Source organism: Anabrus simplex, chromosome 2, assembly GCF_040414725.1.
Source record: "Anabrus simplex isolate iqAnaSimp1 chromosome 2, ASM4041472v1, whole genome shotgun sequence".
Lineage (NCBI taxonomy): Eukaryota > Metazoa > Arthropoda > Insecta > Orthoptera > Tettigoniidae > Anabrus > Anabrus simplex.
Window position 1 is genome coordinate 1,030,563,909 of NC_090266.1, and position 21,421 is coordinate 1,030,585,329.

General features: G+C 39.6%; 1 protein-coding gene across 1 annotated transcript in view; it reads right to left on the reverse strand.

Moving 5' to 3' along the window:
- Positions 1 to 1,389: 1,389 nt before the first annotated feature.
- LOC136864655 (putative carbonic anhydrase 3) overlaps positions 1,390 to 21,421 on the reverse strand; it is a 246,426-nt gene continuing 226,394 nt past the window's right edge. The window contains exons 6-7 of the mRNA XM_067141939.2: positions 10,451 to 10,681; positions 1,390 to 8,233 (exon numbers count right to left, since the gene is read on the reverse strand). Of these exons, the coding sequence (XP_066998040.2) occupies positions 8,030 to 8,233; positions 10,451 to 10,681 (435 nt within the window). The 3' untranslated portion in view covers positions 1,390 to 8,029. The remainder of the gene's footprint in view (positions 8,234 to 10,450; positions 10,682 to 21,421) is intronic.

A 21,421-nucleotide genomic window follows, 5' to 3' on the forward strand; every position in this document is an offset into this window, starting at 1 on the left:
TTATTCACAATTATATGGTACTGCGGTGGCTGAAAGTATGATAGGAGAAGGCGTACAAGTGACTGGTAAGAACCCCATTAGAGCTTGGTTCCAGTGTATGGGACTCTCACCAGGATAACTTGATTCGAGAGATGGAAAAGATCCAAAGGAAAGCAGCACTATCTCTTTTAGGAAATTTCCGACAACAGAGTAGTGCTACGGAAACGTTAAAAACTTTGCGCTAGGAAGACGTGTGAGTAACGAGGCGAATGATTCCCCAAGGGAGATGCTCGATACATTTTCGACTTCCTTGAAATCATTTAGGAAAAGACTAGGTAAACAACTGTTAGTAAGTCTATCACATGCGCGACAGCCCTAAATGCAGATCACTGGTGGCTGATTGAAAAATATATGTTTGCATGAAGAGGTGTGTAGCCTCCGTGGCTCAGACGGCAGCGCGTCGGCCTCTCACCGCTGAATACCGTGGTTCAAATCCCGGTCACTCCATGTGAGATTTGTGCTGGACAAAGCGGAGGCGGGACAGGTTTTTCTCCGGGTACTCCGGTTTTCCCTGCCATCTTTCATTCCAGCAACACTCTCCATTCTCATTTCATAGCATCTATCATTCATTAATAAATCACTTTGGGAATGGCGACCCCATCGTACTAACAGCCTATATATGATTCATTCATTACATCCCTGACCCGGTCAATGATTGGAAGACAGGTTGTAGGTTTTTCATGAAGAGGTGTGTACTGAGGCAAACACAAGCACCTATGTCCTGAGCTAAAGTATCCGACCCAACCAGGAATCCAACCCAGCATCATCCGAATCAAAGGTCGCAAAGCTGACCATTCAGCCGAGGAACCGAACTAGATTTAGGAGGCAATTATTTAATCATAACTATCTGCTGTATATGGATACGGACAAGTGCATTATTATATCTAAATAACAGGTGTGTATATCACGCTACAAGAAATAATACTAATCGATTTAACACTTCTTGACACTGCACAGTCAAAATCCTACACTTCTATTCCCCGAGAGCTAAAGTATGAGTATGATTCCATGTTGCCCGATCACCAGCGGCGGACGATGATGTGAACACCGGGATAATTTAGTAGTCTTCATATAACGAGAGCAAAGTGTGGAGGAAAGAAAGTCTGTGGTAAAGAAAGTAGACAGAAAGACATAAAATGAACAGATCCTGCGAAGGCCACTGAACAGCTAATTACGAATTTTCTCTGGGCTGGGGATCACTACTTCCAGTACTCCTAAGGTGCGAGTCCTTCAGACACACATTTCTATTGAAGATGATACTTCTTCAGAGGAATATCTGATTATGAGGTTTGAAAGTGTACATTCAAGAATGAAAATATTGCGAGCACTGTTAATACAAATTGTCAGTAGTTATATTATGATTTTGCATAGATTTATTAATATACACAACATATAAAAATACATTTTAATCACATTAAATGGCAAAGAAATGCAGGATTCATCTTTCATCAGTTATTCCTTCTCCTTCGTTTGTTCTGATGTTATTAGTATTACATACCTTCAGTGTTTTTGAATAATTCATATTTATTAGACAACACTATATTGCGGGTTAAGGGTGCAACATTGATGTCCGTCGTTCTATAATCTTTAACTAGCTTTTGATACACATTTGTGGAAATTGGCCTACATCCCCACTATAGTGAGCTTCGTAATTTAAAGTGTACTAATTTTATAGCATTTTCCATTCATATCTGATTCGGGATGAATTCACATTATGTTTCATTGACATAAGTAACGCTTGCGAGGTATTATTTCTCGACATAAGCAGAATATTATTCAAGATTAGAGAAATAACAAAAGACCGCAAGGAGTACAGGACTTCCTCAGGGAAGATGAGAGTAACTCACGAAAAGTTCGTGACAGTTAATCGTAAATTTTTTCTAACCAAGTTTTAAATTCATAAGGACATTTCTCCCCCAGCTGCAATACTTCAACTCTATTGGATACAAATCAACACTATAGGGTTTTACTCATTAAAGCTACTTCTCGGTGTCATGTTCAAACACGATTTTTTCAATGTTACGAATACGACAGAGTAGGGCAATCATTTTCTTAAGTTGACCGTAATTATCTTAACAGACGTTGCCTTCAAATTAGTTCATAAAGGTGTCAATGTGAGCAATATTCACTTTTAAAACATTCTGCACCATACTTTCTATTTACAACTACTTATTACGTTGTATGCCTGGTAGTAAATGATTTCCCGTTGATTTTATAGTTCAATGTACGATTTTAATTGATTTCTACGAGTTGTTTTACAATAACATTATGGTCTTAAAATATATGGTTAGTGGCTTGAATAAATAAATAAATAGATGGTTCATAAATGGAATATAAGCAATAATTTTACCACGTAACAAAGAAACCATGGCCAAAACACCATTTGGAATTTAACTCTATCCACCATCATGAGAACCACGTTCACTTCATCTGTGGTGGTTTCGGAGATATGTGAAACAAATACCAGTAAAACCTCGTAACTCGTAAACCTATCGCGGAAGATATGAACTCAAAAACGCGCAAATAGTGCAAAATCTTGTTTGAGTAACAAAGAAAATGTATATATTTACGTCATTTGTCACTGTTAGCATTCAAATTCATTTGTTTACGTATTATTGAATAACGTCACTTATATATATTTTTGCTCAATATCTACAACTTAGTACTTAGAAGACAGTGGCGTGCGGTGAACATGTTTGTTAACCCAGCTGCAAAATCTCAGCCCCAACACATTATCATTTCCAAATTCGTATTTAAGGCACCATAATAATAAAAGCTACAGAAAATGTTAAACAATGCGCTAACTGAAACATATCATATATGCTTCAATTTATCATGTACAACACTGGCATAATTTTATTCAAGCGCTCAATATAGTCACGGGGAATGAAGGAAGGAACCCTGAATGATAGTCTGTAGGCCATATTATCTGCGTACTTTTTAGCGATAGATTTACACCCTAGTGCTGAATCGGTCGACTTCGGTTATCTTCGAGATTCGTATTGGCAACCTTTGAAACACAAACTAAGAATCGCTTATCATCGCTGTGCGACATCTGGCGTACACTTTAAGTACTCGTTCTGTTGTTGTTTACACAGCAAAGCCTAACTCTAGAATTCATGCTCGGAACACGTTTCGCATCGGGAAATGTTATATAAGTATTATATATTGTGTGTGTGCCACAGTTGTTGGCGTAAGATAAGAAAGGTTTAGAAAATTCATATCGATCGATCATATTATCGATTCAATTCAGATTTCATTTTCATTCAGTTGGCAGTACTACCGGAACCGGCAGTGCTCCCTTCTTACTCCTCAACCGAGTACAAAATTCTATCACTAAAACGTGTGCGTACTATAGGCTCCTGTAGGAACGAATTCCTCGTGTTGGACCTGAGCCGCAAGCCGTGATCTCAATCACGAAGATCCCATACTGGCGTGTCCACGTGAACAGCAATCTTTGGAGGGTGAGATTTGAACGAGGGGATGTACCAAACATTTGTCACAGGTTGACAAACTTCTATTTTCCAGGGCTGGAATCACCTGAATTATAATCAGGAAATCTACCACTAAGCTGAATTCTACAGATCTGACACCACACGTAGTTAAGATGATAATTATAGAGTAAACAGGAGCTGATAAAACCATTTACTTGTGCCCTGAAGATATATATGCGTATTAACGTGAACAGCCATTAGCAACTGGTGAGCTCTCACAAAGAAAGAGGATTTCTTTGACGGTACTTTCCCTCAGACCCCGAGACCTTGTGAAGTAAAAAAGCTGTGTACACAAGGGGAGCGCCCTCCTATTGCATTTTGAATGGCAACAGTGACGTATCGTGAGCGCGAGCAGATAAGACAGTAACTCTATGAAGTTTATGTTAGACTTGAACTAAAATCGTTGCGATTTAGCTCACAAGGGCCAGTGACGGTCTGTTTATATAAATAGTATACGGCGTGTACGCGAAGTGTGAGATTAACGTGTGCGATTCATTAATATATAACCGCTGACGAGGACAGATAGCAACCGGGCCCACTTGCCTCAATTTAGTGCCACGTAGATTGGTCTTATATCTAAGAAGCGGCTGTAGCTAATTGCTAGCCAATACTGTGGTTGCGATCGTCCATTCGAGCACACTAAGCGGAGAACGAGATAGTGCTAATTTAATTCAACAGTTCCAGGTACAGCCCAACATCAAGGATAAAACAGTCACGAACTACCCAGGAGTCGACAACAGGACTTCCATCTCTGTACTGTGTGTCGTAATCATGGGCTAAGTCCGCATTACATAGTGGAATGTGATTCGCCACTTATGGAGAGGTTGCCGCCAAGTTAAGTCTTTTGTTCTTTAAGCATGTGAAGTGATAGCTAGATTCACCAGGAAAGGCCATTCTAAATATGTAAATTAACTCTTAAATGTAAGCCAGAGTGCCATTTGTATTGCTCATTTCGGTAAATTTAAATACGTTTAGGGCTGATTTTATTCTAAGTACCCGAGCCGTGTGCTGTAAAGATCTATATGGGAAATAAGGGAAAGAATAGGTTTGATATAGGAGTGTGTTATGTTATTTGTATTTCATTCCAGTTTATGTTGAGTTAAGAGAGAGTTGTATGGGTAGAGTCTTCGCGAAAAATCCAGTGGACTGTACGCCACTAATGTTGAATGGGAGAGCGGATTAGACTAGAGCCAGTGTATGTTAGGATGTTTTGTTGCACGATGCATGAATTTCAGCTGTGAGAAGGCGCAACTTTACAACGTCGAAAGTAGAGTAGGGTATTTAAGCGTGGTGTCAGGCACAATCGTGGATATGTACCGGTCATCGAACCAAGGGTTATTTATATGTGAGGCTAGAGAATTGCCTGTGGATATTTACTGGAGCTGAGATGCTAAGAGATAGGCTGTGAAAGCCGTGATGTTATATTTGGATCTGTGATGATGATGAGGTAATGAAGCGGCATGTTAAGTGTGAAATTAGTATGTAAGGCGTATTTTGCTGGCCAGATTTGTGTGCTTATTTTGTAGCACTGAGAGTGTTGTCAAGGCCGGATGCGCCATTTATTCTTGCCCCTAGGTAGCTGGCGACCCTCGACCCAGCTGTATGCTGGTCAGAGGAGGGCAGTAAAATTTTACAAATAGTCCCTTTATGTCTGTGAATAGCCTGGCCACAAAGACCTAGTTAGTTATTTCTGTTGCAAATGAGCTGATTTCCTTATCGTGTTAAATGCTACTACTATGCTGCATCTACATGAGATATGCGACATCCAGTGCCTGGATATGTTGGGTTCTGGACCCGACAGCTCTATCAACTATAATGTATATATTTTGTGTGCTTTATTTTCCAGGTTTTGTTTGTTTCATATTGTGATTTGTATTTTTTGTGTCTGGTGTGTTATTTCTTTGTTGTAATGTTGTCATTTGTTCGATAATGGGGAGACATAGCCCCATGGCCATTTTGAGGAAGAAATGCTCTGACCTAATGTGTGATCATGGGTTCTGACCCATATCGTAGAGTCTGTGACAATTTTGGAAGGGTGATTCATAAGCAGTTCTGAACAAGTATTTTATATGTTTGTGGCCGCGTGATCGGAATATGTATGTAATTTAGGCCATTACTAGTGGATCGTGTATTACTGTCGCATATCGTGAACGGTGTAGGAAATCGAGCCCTAGGGCAAAGAACTAGGGACTTAACAAAGCACGCAACCACAATATGTAAATTCAGACGTATTCCAGTCTATAAGAAACTCTCTTAATATCTCGTGTTCCGTACCCGCATTGTTTGTAAACGATTTGTTTGATAATTGTAATTTATGTAAAAAATTCGTGTGATTTTTCTTTGATTGACACAACCAATGATCGGTTGCTTTACATGATTTGTTATATTTAGAATGATTTGTTTTTATGTTTTTAGTTTAATAATTCCATTTTACCGGATTTCTCCAGTTCGCATTCACTAGATTTATATATACATATTACCTGTCCATATATTTAGGTGTATTTTATAAGTTAGATATATTGTTTATTCTGCTGTTGACCCTATGCGGACGCACCATGCGCTTCTACCCCTGAGCTAGGCCGAAATGAGGACAGGGTACGGTATATTACAGTTTCACCTGGTGACGTTCCGTAATCGTACAGTCATGGCTTTCTCAGAAATATTATGTGTCTCACTTTGTGTTTCTGTTTTTAAAATCATAACCTAAACTGAATGAGCAAAAGTTAGCAAGTATTTTACTGTAGCCTAAGTTGTAGAGTTTCACTCGCTTACTGCGTGTAAGTACAGCGACGACAGACGTGGGAAAATGCTGACGACGAACAACACTGTTATATTCACGAAGAATGATAAAGACATCGCGAAAATTTCACCTATAATCCAAGAAGAACACCACAAAAATTGACAGTCCCTACCATCATTACAGGCAATCCCACGCGTACACAGTAACAAAATACAAAATTCTTGTACTTCGCGCTTGGCTCTGTGCTCATGCTGGGCAACTTAAATATTTATCACGTGTCAGTCAATAAATAGGTCCCAAAGGTGCCAAAATCAAAAATCAATACTTCTATTTCAATTTATTTCATAAAAAGATCCTATATTTACTGCCAAGACGATGTGCAAGTGGCTATATTCTTAATATTTTCATTGTAGCCTCTTGAGTGTAGCGCTAAACACTTTTAGTGTTAACTATAACAGGTAAATTTTGATGCGACATTACATTACCCAATCTAGCTGGTCTGTCGTTATAAGACTCTGTTAATCTCCAGGTAGGAGCACACTCCACCGCGCTAGGAAAAGATGGTTCAAAGCGCATGCGTCAATTCAGCAAATTGAATTCCGCTAGGGCACCTCTCTTTCGCGCCTGCAAGGAATCACAGCTCGCTGGCGAGAGCTGGACTGTTGTAGAGCAAGCGGATCGTCGCAACAGCGGTACTCAGCTGTCTGCTGTTTTTAAACTTGATAAAAACATTCTAAGGAATAATACCAGAATGCAACTGCAAAATTCACTGCCCCAGCAGCGCTGGGGTAGATGGGGTTCAATGCACGTAACTGTTAGAAGATTCTGCTGTGAGTACATTAAAAAATTGATTTGTGTATGTAATCTCACGAAATGGTGTATATCGTTTTCGTTTCGACTGTGTAAATCGACACAAGTTCACTAATGCTGGCATTCCTGCTTTAATGAAACGGGTAATAAAGTAAGCTCATTGTTTGCACTTAATTATTTTATCCCTCTTTAACTTTCACCTTCTTAATCATTTTGCCGTTACCTTTGTTTTAATTAGCATTGTCTTGTATCTCGAAGATGACAGTAGAGATGTTGTAAACATACTTCACTGTTGTGTATTAACCCTACATCCGTCCTAGCATCAAGTACCTTCACATTTCAAATGCCTAATTAACTCGAAGTATTTGAATGGTTAAGGCTCTCTCCTGAAAGGTAATGTTTTAAAACTTATGCATTTGTTTCTCTACATCCACAGAACTGTTTCTGAAGTAATGATCGAATAATGAAACAAAATGTGAACTTGGCATAATGAGCATGTAAAGTTAGAGGTCAAGTAGTGGACGGTCGGTCTACATCCATGTTTCAACTGTTCGTCTTCCTGACAATGCCCATTTCTGAGAAAGTAATACGTTTAATAGGAGATTTGAAGTCAGAAACCACGCTTTCAATGTTTCCAGTTGTGTACGATGGATTGCTTAACTACCAGGAACTTTCACTGCAACGCCTTTATCCATTATTATTACTTGAAGGAAAGTGAATCATTTGGCGTCTTGTACGAATCGTACAAAATTCTCTACGTAGTGTGGCTTACTTGGATCTACGCTGCTTTTATTATGGCAATAAACATATTTAAAAAAAATTTCATCCCCAAGTTCATGGATTTAAGTGGCACCAAAAATTAATGAAATCCTGTATTCTTCCTGCCTTTCAGTACATTATCTCTCCTTAGTTAGTAGCGAAACTCTACTTTTGGTAAATTGTTATACTACATCAGTCCAACAGCAATAACAAAGGCAAACATCAGAAGAACTTCAGCCTGAAGTCTGCCACTGCCTGCTGAAATCCACTCGACGCGTGGGGCTGGGCTTGTCTGGAAGTAGAGGACTCTGTCGTTTTGCTGTTGCAAAGGCCGGTTGTTCCGTTCCAGAAATGCACCTGATTTTGTCTTAACCTGACGGAAAGCTTGGATCTGAAAAAAAATGAGAAAACACTCATCAGTGCCAAAGATTATTTTAAACAGGTTCAGGAAAATAAACAAAATGGTAGAAAAGTATAACATTCATACGGTAACTTTAGCAAAAAGAAGAAATATGGCTTACTTATTAAGTTAAACTCTAAAGCACTGTACGATGGCAACGTTGGCTTGGTAGAGTTCAGAGGCAGAATTAACCATGGTAGAACTAGATGAAAGCAGTGAATTTGTAACATTCAACATGTGAGCTTGCATTCGGTATATGATGGGTTAGAATCCCACCGTTAGCAGCTCTAAAAATGCGTTTCCGTGGTTTCACATTCTCACACCAGTCAAATGCTGGGTCTGTACCTTTATTAAGGCCACGGCCGCTTCTTCCAAATCCTAGTCCTTTCCCATCTTTCCGTCGCCGAAAGTCTTCCATGTGTTAGTGCGACGTTAAACTACTAGCCAAGCCACGTTCACCATGACTGTGATGAATTCATTAAATACTAATACACATCACCATTCGATTTGCGTTGTGGAAACGAGACTGTAAGAAATGGCGAATCTTGAGTAGAATTAACTAAGGAGAATTATGAGCACTAGGAGGATGCAATTCTCCGACATTCCGCAAGCACACGTCACAACTTGGGAATGATACAAGCTTAAAAAAGAAATTCTCATGATATTGCTTCAGGGTCGCTACTGGCGCTAATTGATTGATTTCTTTAACGAGAAAGGATTTACTGAATGATTTATATTGTCTTGTTCACTTACGTTGTCGAATTTTCTGAGATTTGTATCCAACAATCTATTTTAGGGTTGTTTTATAGTAAGCACATGTTTACTAACGTCTGTGGAGTATTTGAACCGATTGTTTCCATGTATGTAAAATATACCTTGGAATTTCCTAGATAACATTTTAAGAAATTCACCGGGAGTTTAGAATATCAATCTATATGCCAAACTACCTATAACGATAAATGTGTTCACAAACATCTGAATCACCAGAAACATGTTATTCTTATGAATTTTATAAAGGTACCATAGGCGATATCCTGTGTGTTACTTTTCAAAAGTGGAAAGGATAATGTGTACGATATCTTGAAGGTCTCCTCTCAGAAATCCACAATATAAGGTGTAATTCAGCTATCAATATTACTTTTTTTAATGTGGAGAAACCTGTCCTTTTCACGTGATATGCAAAGAACTCCCCAGGCATTTTGAAAAATGATCACATTAAGACACGTTTTAGGTTTATTTTATTAATGAAAAATCACCAAAAGTTTCTTTTTAGCCTGTGTGGCCGTTGACGATACACCGTCACCTGGACTGAATGGTTCACATACATGCATGAAAACTTTGAAATGCTTATTATTCCTTGTCAAAATGCTTAGTCATCCCTGTCCAGATCATTGGATCTCAACAATGATCCAACATTTACCTGTACAATGAGATATGTAACTTCCTTATTAATAATGGTTCCAATTCAATATAAAGAGAGATTTATCGCTTTACAGACCATACGTACTACGAAGGACTTGAGCCACTTTTCCACAGCATCAGAAACAGCTCGATCGTTGGTGAAACGCTTACTATTCGGGGCTTTTTTAAGCGGACCAAAGACGTGATTGTCGCGTGGGCAGATCTTCGCTGTAAGGCGGGTGATCCATAAGATCGCAAAGAAATCAGCACTTACTGTCCGTTGTTACGTTGGCATGCCTTATCGTGAAGCAAATCCATATCCCACCACAGTTTTACCACTCAAGGCACCTTATTTACACAAGAATTGAATCGTGCCGCGTTCTATTCGTTTGGACGTAGCCATTAAACACGAACGTTGCTCTAACTTTTTTCCTCTACTTAGCGTACGCATGGCTCAGACTGACCACGATACTACAAACACCAAACTATGCAATGCTGCCATCTCTTGGCCATCCCGACAGTTATTTACTGTCTTCCCAGCCCTGTTTTATGTTTCAATTGAACAACCGTTATATGTCACCATGGCATGATGTCGTGTGACATCCTTCCTAATTTTCAATAGAAAGCACGAGGAAGTCCTTGATGTAATTAGGCATCATTGAGCTGGAAAGGGTGAAATATTCTAAGCGGTTTTAAATTTCAATATGTGAAAAGCGATTTAAATTGTAGATATATAATAGTTACGAAATTGTGAAAATATTGTAAGAGTAATTCTTTTGAAAATAGGAGTACAGTGTGGTGACTTACCTGATCCTTTGAGATGGGGATTGTTTCCGTAAATATGGTCCAGACGACTGATTCGTTGCATCCAGGAGTTGTTAGGGAGCCGTGGTATCTGTAGAACTTGTTAGTATCTTGTGGCAAAAGTGTTTGCAGTTTCTGGAGCCTCATAAGTCCTTTAGAGGTGTACGTCTTCACACCAACGGACTGAACACCTTCTATCAGAGGGTCTAACATGGTATTCCTGTTTGGAGATTCCTGCGAACGAATAACACATTTGGTTATATGAACAGCAACTTGGAAATTAAGAAGTATTCTAAACTATCATTCCATGATATTGGACAAATAGCTCCTTAATGTTGTTACTATTCTGAATATGTGTAAATCTGATTGTTCTGTATGCAGTTATACTATTTGAAGAAATATGAGGTATAGTAATAATGTTTCCATTGTTCAACAATTTTGGTGGAGAACGATGAGAACAGTATGTTTCTGTTGGTTCTTTATACGGCCGAGCGAAGGCGAAGAAAACGCTGGAACATATGTGCACGGAAATCGGTGAAAATACAGTGTGAATATTGTTAGAGAATACAGGATTCAGAGTCGATTTGTGGGTTATTTATACAAATAAATGTATGTCCTGGGTTCATGGGAATTTTAAGACATCCGTTACAGTGATTCACTCTAACACAATTAACATAAATGTGTAGCATAACCAGTTACATCCAAACATTCAACAGAAGAGGCTAGATCTAGCGAACATAAAGCCTGTTGTCACAAGAAAACACGTGTCTCATAAAAGTTGCACAAAATTGACTACACGCTCCATATTGACCGACTTATTCTAGTTTCACTCTGTGCACATTTCCCTGAATGGTAAACCACATGGTGACATCAACATTCAAAAACACCTGGATGACTCCACCTCCTCCAGCCCTAAACAGTTTGTGAGTATACCTCAGGTATTTCTGAGCCACCCTGGCTCATTTTGTGTTTGGTTCAGGGGTTCCCTTCCTTATACTATGTGATTTTTTAGGAGAAAAGTTCTACCAGTATTCCATCAGGATTCGAACCTCGGCCATCCGGGTGGAAAGCCAGCCGCTAAACCACAGAGTTAATTATGACACCCTTTTTCATTTCCTGCTCCATGCGTTAGAAATGTTAAAATGCCAGGAAGATGGGAAGTGGAGGAGGGACGTGAAACTGAGTTATGCCGTCACCGGGTTTTCACCATTTGATACCAGCCAATGCACGTGGCATTTACGACACGAAAAGTCATGTCCCTGTGTTTTGAATTACACGTAACTCTGACCACTTCATCGTCAGTCATGTGAAGTTTCCTTGAGAAACTGTATTCTTCTTCTTCTTCAACCGCTTTTTCCCACACCTTGTGGGGTCGCAGGTACGACCTGTGTCGCTTACGGTGATTTGGCTATGTTTTACTGCCGGATGCCCTTCCTAACGCCAACCCTATTTGAAGGGATGTAATCACTATTGCGTGTTTCTGTGGTGGTTGGTAGTGTGGTGTGTTGTGTGAATATGAAGAGGAGAGTGTTGGGACGGACACAAGCAACCAGTCCCCGAGCCAGAAGTATTAATCAAACGCGATTATAATCCACGGCCCGGCTGGGAATCGATTCTGGGACTCTCTGAACCAAAGGCTTCAACGTTGACCATGAAGCCAAGAGTCGGACTTTGAAAATATATGTAACATAAGTAAAATATCTCTATCAAACTCACTAAATGACACGTACAGGAGAAACGTCACACCGAGGGCACGGCAATTGAAACGAAGAATTTATGAACGGTAAACAGCGTTGTAATAGTCATTGATGTAAATTTTAAAATTATTAACGGTGTATAAGATCGTGGAAATTTAAGGCACATATCCCGCTCTTACACAGAGGTGGACAGACAAATGAAAAAAATTTCAACAACTCTGAAATAAAAATGATTTTAAATAATGAACCACTTTAAACTAGAATAACTCCTCCCAGAACTATGAGGTTTGTACAGCGAAATTCTATTACAAATGTCTTTAATCAGTCAGTCACCACTGATCTGCATTTAGGGCAGTCCACCATTTGGCAGATTCCATATCTGTTGTTTACCTAGTCTTTTCTTAAATAATTGCAAAGAATTTGTAAATTTATTGAACATCTCCCTTGGCAAATTATCCCAATCCGTAACACTTCTTATAAACGAATATTTTCCCCAGATTTCCCTCTTGAATTCCAACTTTATCTTCATTATCTTCATATTATGATGATCCTGTAATTTATAACCAAGATTATTATTATTATTATTATTATTATTATTATTATTATTATTATTATTATTATTATTATTATTATTATTACGGAAATAAGGTGGTATAACTTAATTCTAAATTTACTAAGTTAATAGGATTTTTAAATGCTTTCTGAAATTTATCGTTAGCAACAGTATTATTGGAGACATGTTTAATATCAGTTTCATATAAGGGGTCGTCAGATATTATCCTTATCTTCGCTTGACATACAGAATCAGTATAGTGTAGTTTATTCGTTTCATTTTATTGTGTACAATTTTGTATTGTGAATTTTATGCTGCCGCCGGTTTTAAGCCACTTTTAGCAAAAATGCTTACTTACTTACTTACTTACTTACTTTTAAAAACGCCACTCAGGTCACTTGATGTTTCGTTTTTCCGACAGTACAAAATTGTAACTCGGAGAATGGAGTGGAGATTAATTCAGACATAACGTTATAGTTGAATGTAGAACAGGAGATCTGCATGATAGGGTCCTTATACCACAATTATAGTATTCTGTTGTCTATAATCAATTCTCTCCACAGCAAGACGTGTAAATTTACGCTGGATGGAAGCCTGGATATGTAAAAAAATTTAGAAGAGTGGTTTCTGTAAAGTTCGTCAAACTCTAATTCAAGTTAACAATAGCGAATATGAGAAGGAAGATCGCGAAGAAGAAGAATCATCTGTTAAAGTTTGCACTGTTTCACGCTTATTTCACCGAACCACTTCGTTTTGAATCTACACTGCCATAACGTAAGAGTAGTTCTAAATATAAATGCATACATTTAAAATATAATATGTTAATTTTGTAGGAAGATATTAAAGGAAATAAGGACGAGAAGTGAAGATTCAGGACTTGCTGCTTGCTGAGTTGCTTGCAGTTAGTGTATGAGTGGCATATCTATTCCTTAAAAGGCTATTACCACGCTTTTTACCATACAGGAATTAGCTAGCATATACCAGGCGGCTCGCGAGTGCCGTACTTTCTACTCATAAATGTCCCGCATGCACAAATGATGAATGGGATGTCTACGAACTGATTTTCGCAGGGGCACTACTGCCAGCGGACAGGTTACGTCAGAATACGAAGAGAAGACAACCGGACAATCGCTCGCAGCAAGTTACTCAGCGCTACCGGTCTAATGCACCCATTGCATTAGTAAACATCGTTTTCCACCGCATCGTTCTAGGCTGGTGTATGGTACAGCAGCACTATATTTCTGTCTGCATATCGACAATGGCTAGTGTGTTCAGCAGCGACGAATACACAGACATCATTTTAATCTGGACAATCTGGTCGGAATGCACCCGAAGGTCCAAACAGACGTCTGCCTTCTACACACGTATTTCGCCGAACAGTATTAGTTTTTGTTTCATACAAACAACTCTTTTATAGAGTGGAACGTGTACACGTGTATAAATTAATAAGTTATTAAATTCCCTTTTCTGCATCTTCGGCGTGTTTACAAACAGTAGTGGCGATTAGGGGATGGGGTCAGGAGGGACAGTCGCTCCCCCCCCCCCACTTTGTGGAGTAAACATTACATTTTTATTCCACTTTAGCCAGTTGGAACTAGGAATTATTTAAGAAAAGCTATTTGTACAAGCCTTGTTGTCATATCTGCAAATTCTTTCCTTTACTTTCTTTAATTATTAACATAATTATTGGCGGAAATACGCACAAAATGCCGTTCGTCGTGACAAACCGATTTGTATAGCGCTACGACAAGTAGTGGAGACTTTGCATGTGCTGTGAGGAAGGGTAGTAGGTGTATATATTTTTTGCCAAGGTGGTGGACAATGAGGTATGATTCGCCCGCATGCCGCACGCATTCGTCAGTCTGGCAGTCTCTTTAGTGTCTCTTAGTTTCTTTGTGTGCATCCGAATACTAAATGACTTTTAATTGAATAATCATGCCGTACTTCTATTTAATTGTACCGAGCGCCTGGCCGTGGGGTTAGGGGCGCGCAACTGTGAGCTTGAACCCGGGAGATAGTGGTTTCGAATCCTACTGTCGGCGGCCCTGAAGATAGTTCTCCGTGGTTTCCCATTTTCACACCAGGCAAATACTGGAGCTGAACCTTAATTAAGGCCACGACCGATTCCTTCCCACGCCTAGCCGTTTCTTGATCCATTGTTACCATAAGTCCTATCTGTGTCGGTGCGATGTAAAGTCAATTGTAAAAGAATGTAACTCTAAAATCAACGGGAGATGATACCACCTTTATCTCCACTGGACTAAATTATTTCTTTTGTGTTATGTTACCATGTAAATGTATTTAACCTGCCCCGTGGTTTATTTGTAATAACATTTTTTTGAGGTTTTGATTCAATGCTGTACAATACAATTTTCACCAGGTCTCACAAACAAACCACCAAACAAGCCGCCTGGTATATATTTTTTATTTACAATAACCGTGACCATGGGAAGGTTCCTATGTTAAAATTCTCTACATAATCCATTTTTGTGGTGTTTTTTGAATCACCAAGTATTGGCGGACAACGCTATCGACTAGGCTACGAAGGAGACGATATTCAAGTTAGACAGCAATACATGAATGAATCTGCTATCTGCTGTATATGTGTTGTTATATGTGCGAGGATAAGAAATCAAGGTGGAACCCAGTTCCTTCTTAACTGATTTCAAATAACTTGAAAATTTATCGATCATCTCCCTTGATACATTAATTCATTCGCTAAATCTCTTCCTGTAAATGAATATTTGCCCCAATTTGTCGACTTGAATTCTAACTTTATCTTCATATTATGATCTTTGCTACCTTTACAAGATGTACTCACGGTTATTCATACACTAATGTCATTCCCCACTGACATCTCGGAACATGCCCATTAGTGGAGCAGCTCGGTTCCATACTCGCAAGTCCTTCCAGGCCAAACATTGTAATATATTCGTTACACTACTATTTTTTCGGAAAACACCTAGAACAAAACGTGGTGCTCTCCTTTGGGTGTTTCCCAGTTCTCGTATCAAGTAATCCTAGTGTGGGTCCCATACACTGGAACTATACTCTATTTGGGACCATACCAGAGACTTTTTCGCCTTCTCTTTACATCCTCACTATTGAACCTATCGTTCATGGTAAGAGAAACTGATATTTAACGCGGCAGTAATAGAGTGTCAAAGCATGGAAGTCACAATTGGCGCGAAGCCAAGCTGAGTATATTTGGGTAGATGAAGCCTGCAGCGACAAGGCGTGGCACAGGCAGTGAGCGAGAAAGCATAGTGGAGAAAGGATGGAGATACTCGAATTCTGTCTGGGGAATTACATCTACCATCTTACTAAAAATTAAAGCGGGAAGAATCAGGCTTGACATTTTTGGGAATCAGGCCATATCTACTCTCCTGGAAGGATATCAAATAAATTAATAACTACAGTTATATTCCTCATAATTTACTGAATGACATGATGTGTCTTGAGATGCTAATAAGCAGTGTTTTTCGTAATACAACATTCGCGCGGAAACCGTTGGTATCTAGCAACTCACTTCACATTGATCTGAAGTGTGTATCTTGGTAAATCCCCGGGCTTGGCGTCACCTCCAGTTCCTTATAAGTAATGGGAGATGTGAAGGGGCACGGCATTTTATTCTAGCATTTTCTTCTGTGCGGTCGTGAGTGTGTCCGTCCGGCTGATGACTGCGCCGTGAACTTACCACTGAACAAAGACTTCGTCATAAGAAGCTGTATAGGTGAACTGCGTGCAATTCGAGGTAGGAGTGCAGCTAGAGCATTAACTAGAACGTGAAGATTTACAGACTTTTAACGAAAGTTTCGTGTGTGGTTGAGCACAGGGCATTAATTATGTACATTTCGGCTAGCTAGGCCATGATCTTTGCCTAAAAGTAGAGTCAGACTTCTAACAAGAATTCGTGTGCAATTGAGCACGAGGAATTAACCATGTGCATTTCGGCAAGCTAGATCATAATCTTTTTCTAAACATAAAGTTAGATTTATAACATGAGTTCGCGTGTGGTTGAGCTTTAGGAATTCAATAACTACATTTGGCTTGATACAACGTAAATTTCTACCATGAAGTAAATAAGAAGGAGTAGGAGAGTCCGAGGTACATCGCAAACTACTGACTGGGTGTTTGATTGCTCTTAGTCCCATGGAAACAACGACAAGAGCTGCCAATGGCACGAGTCCTTCCTACATTCAATTTCAAAAAGACGGCATCACGATGAAGCCATTCCAGGAGCTGAGATCAGGACTGTCAACCCAGGATGACGACAGCCTAATGATGGGCTAAATACAACTACCGTGTCCTCAATGGAGGGATCATGAGGTCTACAGTAATAAGATAAGTTGAACAGGTTCATTTTGCCAGGAGTTAGGTACAGCAACTTTCGCAGATATTTTTCTTTCAATTTAATTTAATTTTTATGTAAGCCCTTTTGACAAGCAAAATGTAAATATCAGGACTAATGCATGTGTAACCGTTGTTTAGCTTTGTTTATTATGGGTAGCGAGGGAGGTAGGTCCGATCTAGGTTTGTTGTCATGTAAATATTTTACTTTATTCCTTTGTGTGTGATAACTCAGCTAGTTGTAAAGCCAGGGTCTTTAAAACATAAGGATCTGCTGCCTTCTAGTGTTGAGTGGGGACCCATTTTTATGTATTGGGCTAGTTAAAGTCAGGATTTTCATGTCTATATGTGTGCATGTATGTCACAGGAAGGGGCGAAGCAGAGGAGCACATCAACGTTGAAACAATCAAGGTTATCGAATTTTGCAGGCGAGCTTTCCCGCCATTGTGCACTGGATTTGAACCGGAGACTCAGGGACAAAGAGATATAATGTACGGATGATACTCCGTAGATTTTGATAGAGATATGATATACGGAAGAGTTTCCAGTGGATGAAATTGACCTGATATGAGGTCAGGCACGTATGCCTTGATGTGAATCAGATTAGAATAATCCCCGTGTGTATTATGAAGAGGGCCAGAGAGCCGAAAGAACGCCCGCTGTTAGAGAAGCGGATTGTTAAAGTCCCCTTACCCCGAGACAGTCGCCGGTCGTGTGTTAGTCAGGCCGAGCTGAGAAGAGTCTGTTGATATATTTTTGTCTGGCTGAAAGTGTAAACGACCTTTCCTCCACCCCCTAGCGACGAGTAGGTCATTGCCACAGCCCATCAGAGTAAAAGGGAGAATTGAATGGGTGCTCGCAAAAACGGGCTAACCAAGAAATTTGTAAAAAATGAGTTATGTGCTGCTATCCATTGCGGAAGGTTCAAAGTATCTTCTGTGAGTTGGGCTAACATGAGGTAATCCTGTGTGATAAAACGCTTTGAATTTTATGCCATTTTATTTAGACCAATTTTGTTATTGCAAAATCGGGCTAACAGACGTTTACGGGGGAGGCCGTAAAGACGGCGTTGCTGTATATGTAGGTTAGCAAACCTTATTCCCATGTATACTAGAGGCTGTGGGTGTTTCTTGTGTTTTTGTGCCAGATGAATGGATGGATTTAGTAAAAGAGCTAGAGTAAGAAAGCCATTTCAAGAAGTAAAAATGACAAGTGATAAGTTTGTCAGCACTCAACCTTTGCTAGAAAAATAGCCAAGAGTATGATAACAGTCAATAAGCAAAGAGTACTAATTAGTAAAGTTTCAGGCATACTGTTTAGGAGAGATATACCATTAAAGTATTTTAAAATATTTATATGGTATTGTTGAGGAATATGACTGTGTTGACCTTCACAAAAGGAACAGTAATGGTGGTCGGCCATCACTTGCTAGTGTTCAGCTGTCACCAAAGTACAGTGTTACAATGCCAATACAGCTAGCAAAGCTTAAGGACTTGCTTGAGCTACTTGAATATGTCCCTGTAAGATATCATCAGTATTACAGAGAACTGACAGCTGGCAATGGCCAAGAAGTGACTGAGGAATCATTTTCCAATGCATTAGAATATGACCCATATGACTGATGATTGTCCCATGAGGGAAAGTTACGTAATATTTCAAAATAAGTCTGAAGCATCTTTATGTCTTAAAAAAACCCACGGCACTTACGCCCTTGAAAGGGCTTTAGCCTGCCCAGCGACCGCTGCTCAGCCCGAAGGCCTGCAGAATATGAGGGGCCACATGGTCAGCACGACGCATCCTCTCGGCCGTTATTCTGGGCTTTCTAGACCGAGACCACTATCTCACCGTCAAATAGCTCCTCAATTCTAATCACGTAGACTGAGTGGACCTCGAAACAGCCCTCAGGTCGAGAGAAAAATTCCTGACCTGGCCGGTAATCGAACCCGGGGCTTCCGGGCGAGAGTCAGGCACACTACTCTACACCACGGGGATTGGCATCTTTATGTCTAGTTTACTGTATAAAACGCCGTTTTGTATTATATGATTATAAAATAAAGTTTGGTTACGAATCTAAGGTAAACTATTAACTATAGCTAGGTCAACGCAGAAGTCTATTTTCTTCCATTCTTTATATTCCTATGTTTCCAATCACTTCATTTGTAATACAGTTCCAATATATGGTATTGATAATGTAAAGGTACTACATTAAGATAAAATAATGAAACAAATATTATTTTTCTGATATAATTTTTGTTTTTTGTTTTTTGACATTTGCAAAAGTTGATTTATTTCTGTTCTGACAAAACGTTGGTTAGCCCGTTTTTGCGAGCACCCATTCAATTCCATCCCTTATGAAGGCTGCAACTTGAGTGAAGTGTTTTTATTTACCTTGGCTTGTAATTATTTTCAGATGCTGCAGAATTTGTCGTCTTACTGTATGCTATTTTTGTGTTGTTCTCATTTGTTGAGTTGTCATGTGTTTTGTTAGCATGTGCAATAGTACGTACTCTACCTAGGGGTTGACGGTTGAAGACCCATCCTTGTCTGTGATTTCAGAATCACACTTAACTTCTGAGATTATTGGGGGCAACCAATGGTCCTGCAGTTATATTTATGTTTATGTGTAGTTAAATCCCGTATGTGAGGGAAATGGTGTTAGATTTAATTTATAAAGGTGCGAAGTATTTCTGTTCCTAACATCATAAGATATCAACGTAGTGCATAGGCGTTTTCGTAAATAACCTGTTCAAACTTATCGCAAAATCAACTATAAGCTAAAGCAATTGCAACGCGGACTCCGTAAAGTTTTATTGTTTCGTTGTCACTTCATGGCCAACGACTTAAATGTTGTAATTTGTATGAAATGTACATCTTTGTGTTACCTGTGATTTCTTTTTATATTTTTCGTTTATGCTTTTCATTCATTAAATCGGTTTATTTAATTTCGTTCCTCATTTACTCACACAACGGACGTTTCCTGTCCTGTTAGATCTTTAAGATCCTCTTTAATTACAATAAATGTTAATACCGAACCCGACACGCGCTCTTCGATGACCGAGCCAGGTGAAGAAAGGACAGGAACGATAGGTAAGGACCGCCTCTGTGGTGTAGTGGTTAGCGTGATTAGCTGCCACCCCCGGAGGCCCGGGTTCGATTCCCGGCTCTGCCACGAAATTTGAAAAGTGGTACGAGGGCTGGAACGGGGTCCACTCAGCCTCGGGAGGTCAACTGAGTAGAGGTGGGTTCGATTCCCACCTCAGCCATCCTGTAAGTGGTTTTCCGTGGTTTCCCACTTCTCCTCCAGGCGAATGCCGGGATGGTACCTAACTTAAGGCCACGGCCGCTTCCTTCCCTCTTTCTTGCCTATCCCTTCCAATCTTCCCATCCCTCCACAAGGCCCCTGTTCAGCATAGCAGGTGAGGCCGCCTGGGCGAGGTACTGGTCATACTCCCCAGTTGTATCCCCCGACCAAGAGTCTGAAGCTCCAGGACACTGCCCTTGAGGCGGTAGAGGTGGGATCCCTCGCTAAGTCCGAGGGAAAAACCGAACCTGGAGGGTAAACAGATGATGATGATGATGATGATGATGATGATGATGACGATAGGTAAGTTGCTCACCTCTGTGCCCACCTATTTTGATTTATTTCCCACGTGTCTATCGGGTACTTTAAAACACGCAATGAAGATCTTTCCTTACACTAACACCCAAGTGCTTGCAGTGATGTACCTTCATCCCAATAGTACATAAAGCTGAGAGAACTTTTCCACTTGGTGAAACATACAACCTGACTTTTCACCCCGTTTACCATCATACCATAGTCTGCTCTCACGACATTGTCTGTGTTCTTGTGCAGTCGGCCACATCACTGTAACTTATTTACTACTCTATACCGTATAACATCATCCGCAAAATTCCTTATCTTTTATTCCTGTTCTTTACTTATATTATTTGTATACATAAGGAAACATAAAAGTCCAATAATAATGCCTAACGGGACCTTCGTCTTAATCGTTAAGGGATCAGATAATGCATTACAGTACTGTAATTTTCTGAGTTCTGGTTTCTAGAAATTTAGCCACCCATTTAAGAAAACTTTGGTCTACTCCAGTGTCCCTTATTTTCATTAGCTGTCTCCCTTGACCTATCCTATAAAAGGCTTTGGCCTACTAAATCTAAAATATCTGCTATATCTTGCTGGAATCGTAAAAGATGTGCCTCACTGGAATAACCTTTCCGAAATCCGAACTGCCTTCTATCAAACCAGTTAATAATTTCGGATACGTGTATAATATAATCAAGAAAAATGATTTCGCAGAGTTTAAAAGAAACATATGTCAAGCTGTAATTAACCAGGTTATGTTTATAAATCTTTCC